A 6,000-nucleotide genomic window follows, 5' to 3' on the forward strand; every position below is an offset into this window, starting at 1 on the left:
ATTTCATAAATAATACATCGTAGGCTGCTACAAACAATACTTCGTACGTAGGCTACATTCAAAGAACAATGACCTACAATCTACCTACGTGTAGGCTACGAAAGTTTACGCGTAGATACGAAACAGTAATTTCTTTCTGTACTGTAAGAAGAATAGACCTTTCGTGAACATAACCAGTGGCGCATCAGGACCAGTGCCTAAAAAAAAGTGGGTAAACCCAAAATAATTGCATTCTTCTGGGCGGAATTTTTATGTGCTCAGAAGTCGATTGAAACAACCTATAAATTACTCAAAGAGCCAGGCTTCTCCGATCGGGGGGGCCTTGCTGGCCCCCGGGCCTCCAGCCTAAGGTTGCTCGCTTTGCTCGCGAAGTATTTCATTTTTATACACCCCCACTACTAAAAACGAATCTGCGCTGTTGGGGTTGGGGGAAGGGGGTTAGTTGTCGATGAACCAAGTTGATCAGGTGCTACAAAAAATTTGATAGTGCTACCAAGTGAAAAAGTTAATTTGCAGCCCTGAATATATAGAAGAACATTTGGCGGGGTGGAAGCGCGATGCGAGATCTTTGAAATTTGTATAACTTTTATAAAAACAGAAAAAAATACTTTTAACTTCAGCTGGTCATATGATCTACATTTCATTAGCTTTCATAATAAGTTAAAAACATCAAGGCCAACTTGAATTCTGAAGAGTTGTAAGATATTCAAATATATACGGTGAAGGTGAATTCTGTGATATATCATAGATTGGTTTGACAAAAATCATACTTTCAACTTGTAAAATTGAATGCTTCCAAATTTAACTGCAATTTGCCACTGCAACGAACTATAACTTGTCTTTTTGCTGTATATAATTTGACTTGTCAATCATAAAAAAAAACTTACCCAAGACAATTATGGATTTGTTTGTTGGTAGCTTTGAGCTTGAATGACTTGAAACTTCTCCTAAAATAGAGTACCTGTAGGGAAAAATGTATTTGAATGTTTCTTATAGAAATCTTATATTGTTTGAAGGTTTGCATGGCAAAATCAATATGTTGATATAAAGTTTGCAGTACACCTCGTATATTTAGTTCTGAAAAGAACTGTTAAGTTTCTTTAAGTTATCGATCACTATACTTTGATCACTGAGGATGATCAAAATTTATTGATTGACATGTTAAATAAATAAATATACATGGTGTACCGCAAACGTTATTTAAATCTTAATGACAAGTTTCATCAAATAATTACCAGAAGTACCTTTTAACTACAAAAAAATTGCATGATCATTTTAAAATGCTAGTTTTAGGTAAATTACTGGGGTTTTTTTTAGTGGAAAATGGCATTTTAGTAAATTTTCACAAAATTTTGATGTACGGTTTTTCTAAATGTCTATGATCGGTAAATCTGAATCTTTTTAAATTCCAAAATATATGAAAATCAATACATGGGCAATTCCAGCGTTTGAAGACTTTTGTGAACTGTATTTTGAAAAGCAATATGTGATGAAAACTTCACAGAATGTTTGTCTTAACCTGTTTATTCATATCGGTATTACATTTAACGACACTGTTAAAAGAAGTTCCAGTTCCGCCAACCACAATTGTCCTCATCATCAAAGTAAAAAAAAAAACTGACTTTTGTTTTTTTCAAGCATTGCCCGTGGTGAATACAAAAAGAGATAAATCTTTATTAAGTGATGGTGAATTTTTATCGGGCTTAACCACTCTAACCCCCAACCGTCTATCTCACAGGCTTGTGGATGAGACGACTATTCAACAGTCTCCCGATTTTCAAAAGATTGTCAAAAGAAAATAAAAATTTTAAAAAATTGGTTACCAGTGGTGTAATGACCATTTAAATATAGAATTGACACTACACAAACAAATCTAACAGAATTATATACTTATTATAACAGGTTAACGATCCGAGCAAAATTTTCAGAATATTGTGATGCCTATCGTTCGTTCTACAGTATTAGCCTTTTGTCAAATCATAATTTGAATACAGTATTATTATTGATTTTGACAATAAAAAGATATAAAATAAAGTTCTGTTAGTTCACGGTAAGCTATTGTTTCAATACGACATGTGTAGGTATGTGAAGTCATCATCCCTAATTAATAACAATTATTATTTTGTAAGCTGAGGAGTCATTTTATAGTTTGACCAATCAGGTAACGCGCTTGTCCTCTCAGCCTAGCTGGTAGATAATTTAATCATGTATTTTTTAAACCATTTCCTACAAATAGTGTTTATCTTTGTAATGTACTTAACCCTTTCACTGCGGAGCATTGTTCCCACCTCTGTGCGTAATATATATTTAATTTAAGAAAAACATATGATATTTTAATAAATTGCAAAAAGATACTAATTGAGATAATTGTGTAATTATTTTTGTGGTGTGTGATGGGCAAAGGGTTAGTCTACAGTTAGGTATAAAAAAAAAAGTAATTTGCATATTGATGACGTCATGTGACGTCATTACAGGTATTTTGGATTTCGTGTTTTTTATCGAATCAACGATAAAAAATATATTTTCTATAAAAAATTCTTATGGAATACGTTTTTCCAACTGGATATTGATGAAGATACGTATAACAAATAAAAATATAAAAAAAAATTGAATTATTTTTATTGTTTTATAAAAATTATGCACAAATCAAAGTTTTGGGGCAAAATCGTGAAAATAATGACAGTTTCCAAAAATTCACTATAGTACAAATACTAACTATTGTTTCATCATTTTTCATTTGCGTGTTGTGATAAACACGATGTTGCCCTATTGGGGCTGGTAAATTTTTCTTACTTTCAAAATGGCCACCATTACGCTACTCAAAACAACTTTCCAAGATAGAAATACTATTATATACTATACAGTACTATATATAATTAATTAATTAACTATAGAGGACGCATTATTTTCAAGACGATAATACAACTATAGAGGGTCGTTTTTTTTGCTGGAAAAAATGTTTAATGACTTGCAAAAATATAGAGGGTGCTATATATTATAGGCAAATACGATTAAATCATTGTTTTGCCCATACACGGTATTACAGTGTATACGTATTTCAACGACGTCTGTTTATACCCGGTAGTACCGGGTATACGCAGTGAAAGGGTTCAAATGTTTTCAGTTTTATATTTCACATTGTTTTCCAGTTGATTTAAGTAAATTTTATTCTTTTTTTTAAGCCTTTTGTAATGGCAGGATAGACAGACTAATGAAGAAGATGGCAAGGATTTCAAAATATCACCTTATCAATTGGCTGTTGATTATATAGATTTTATTTATGGGGATTTGATTATTTAAAAGACACAATAATGAGGATCTAGATCAATTAAAATATAAAAAAAGTAATGCAACCCAAAAATGTAACGCAATAGGAAGATGAACAATTTAGGAGTACTGTATAACATTTTTGATTTTATTTTTTTTATAAACGATTCATGTACAAATAAAATTACTGTATTGGTAATGGTATAAGTATCAAGTAATATAATACTGTAGTAGTATAGTATTGTCTTGGTTTCTATTCAGATTGTATAATAAATCTTGCTGATTTCTGCAAAATAAAGAGAAGAAATGTATTTTTTACTTAAAAAGTTTTAAAATGACATGCTGGACAATGGGTGCAGATAAAGGACATTATTCCCCCGGGGGTGGGGAGGGTGGGAGTGGCTCGGGCATGTTGAATATTTAGTGATGGAGACTGTGGAAGTGTTGGTCCTGAATATTTTTTCGGAGATTTACCTTGTTAAAGAAACAAAAAACTTCTAAAGTTAAAAGCACAATTTTCACTTAAAGACCCCTTCCCTGCAATTTTGGACGTTTTTGGGAAAATAATACATATATATCACTTTAAAAACATTAAACCATGTCATTCCTTGTCTTAAATGTACGTTTTATGGTAAATTATGATAAAAAGTGAGAAACAATGCACTACCTAAGTAGCTCGCGGCGATCGACCTCTCGTGGACGGTCTTAGGCCTAGCCTAGCTAGGCTTAGTTTTGTAGGCCTAGCTGGTAAACATCGGTAACGTACGAACATCGTACGCTAGCTATATACCTAGCCTGACGTTGTATAGTTGCTGCATTAATTGTCTTTCTATTTTTGCCAGACTCCGTTGATACAAATTGGGGAAAACCCGGTATTTTCGCTGAAAAGTTAGGAGTCTTCCATTTGTTTTGGCCTCACGATCGATCGAAAAGTGGGCGAATTACAGGTGAAAAACAGAAATATCAATCCGCGCGCAATGCATTTTGGGATTTATAGCGGGCCGCTATAATTATTAGAATCGACTTATTTTTCACATTTTTAACCATTTAAAGACGAAAAAAGTTATCGCAATAGGACCATATAGTATTATTTTTACATTAAATATAGTTTGTGATCTTAAATTAGATCTAAAAAACGTAGGGAAGGGGGCTTTAACACCACTGAAATGCCTATTCTTAAAATCTTGTAAAAAAAATTAACGTAAAAAATGATATAAATTCAACGCATTGACCAATGTTTATGATTTTTTTTTTTAAATTGCCAAATTTTTCCGGAATTATTAAATGTATAATTTATTCCGTTTTGACAAGTTTGAAGTTTTATCACACGTACCTAAACATAACAATTAAAATCAAAATCTTTTTTTAGAATCTGTAAATTCAAGGTGTTATCACGATTTTGTTTGATTTTGGTCGTAAGGTCTTCGCTTTCGACACACCCCTCTCTAGCTAGGCCTAGCCTATGCCTACTAGGGCCCTCTAGCCAAGGCCTAGTAGGCCTATACTCTTGGCCTCTAGTCTAGGCCTACAGTACTAGGCCTAGGCTAGGCCTACAAGTACAAGTTAGTAGGCTAGGCCTATAGGCCTAGGCTAGGCTAGTACTATTAATACTTAGTTAGGCCATAGCATAGGTCTAGGTAGCAAGCATCTTTGGATAGATCCTATCTGGGATTCCCCTATCTGTTTAAAAGGCTGCTTGCTTTTTTTACAAATACTAATAAAACAGTTTTTCATACCACAGGTTTTGTTCTTCTTTTTCTCCATTTTCACTTCCCATCTTCTCACTAATGGGTGCCATATTGATATTATAATACGAACTGGCTGCCTAGCCTCTCTCACGCCTAGTCAGTCGTAAATCCAATCCAGATTCTATATTTACGCCGATATGGCGCCCCCTATATAATAATAATATAATAATTTATTTGGAAGCTACACTTTTGAAACAGTGGCACACTTCTTGAATGAAGGTGCGTCCAGAGTAAGTAAAATAAAAGTTAGAGAAAAAAAATTATTTAACAATAGGCCACACCATTACAACTCTCTGGATTTATCGATTTAATAGATATTATACATGTCACATTACATAGAATTATGATAATTAATATATTTTGCAAAAATAGCGGGCAAAATACGTTGGATTGACGTTGGATCAACGTTAAACCCTGACGTCGACACACCGTTGAAAAGACGCTGGATATGAAAGGTGGATCGACGTCATTATGCCAATGTTGTATCAACGTCGGATATCAACGTTACATGACGTCCAATTACAAAGTCAATACACAACGTTGAATTGTAGTTGGATTTGAAAGGTGAATCGACGTCATCTTTTTGACGTTGTGTCAACGTCGGAAATCAACGTTGCATCGACGTCCAGCCACGACGTCGACGATACGTTGGATTGTAGTTGGATTTGAAAGGTGAATCGACGTCTTCTTCGTGACGTTATGTCAACGTCGGAAATCAACGTTGCATCGACGTCCATCCACGACGTCGGTGATACGTTGGATTTTAGTTGGATTTGAAAGGTGAATCGACGTCATCTTTATGACGTTATGTCGACGTCGGATATCAACGTTATATGTTATTATATGTTAAATATCAGTTACTCCATCCGTAATGCAAAAGAAAAAATAGTTTAGGCCTAAACAAGTGGACCTTTTTTTAAAATCAGAAACAAAGTTGCATGGCTTTATTTTTCATTGATTGATCATTAATTTCATATATATACAC

The 6,000-nt window shown here is 33.7% G+C and overlaps 1 protein-coding gene across 1 annotated transcript in view; it reads right to left on the reverse strand.

The window, feature by feature from the left end:
• Positions 1–5,126, reverse strand: part of LOC144849536 (cytoplasmic dynein 1 light intermediate chain 2-like) — a 28,561-nt gene extending 23,435 nt beyond the window's left edge. The window contains exons 1-2 of the mRNA XM_078706476.1: positions 5,004–5,126; positions 888–961 (exon numbers count right to left, since the gene is read on the reverse strand). Of these exons, the coding sequence (XP_078562602.1) occupies positions 888–961; positions 5,004–5,065 (136 nt within the window). The 5' untranslated portion in view covers positions 5,066–5,126. The remainder of the gene's footprint in view (positions 1–887; positions 962–5,003) is intronic.
• Positions 5,127–6,000: the final 874 nt, after the last annotated feature.

Source organism: Antedon bifida, chromosome 8, assembly GCF_963402885.1.
Source record: "Antedon bifida chromosome 8, ecAntBifi1.1, whole genome shotgun sequence".
Classification (NCBI taxonomy): Eukaryota; Metazoa; Echinodermata; class Crinoidea; order Comatulida; family Antedonidae; genus Antedon; species Antedon bifida.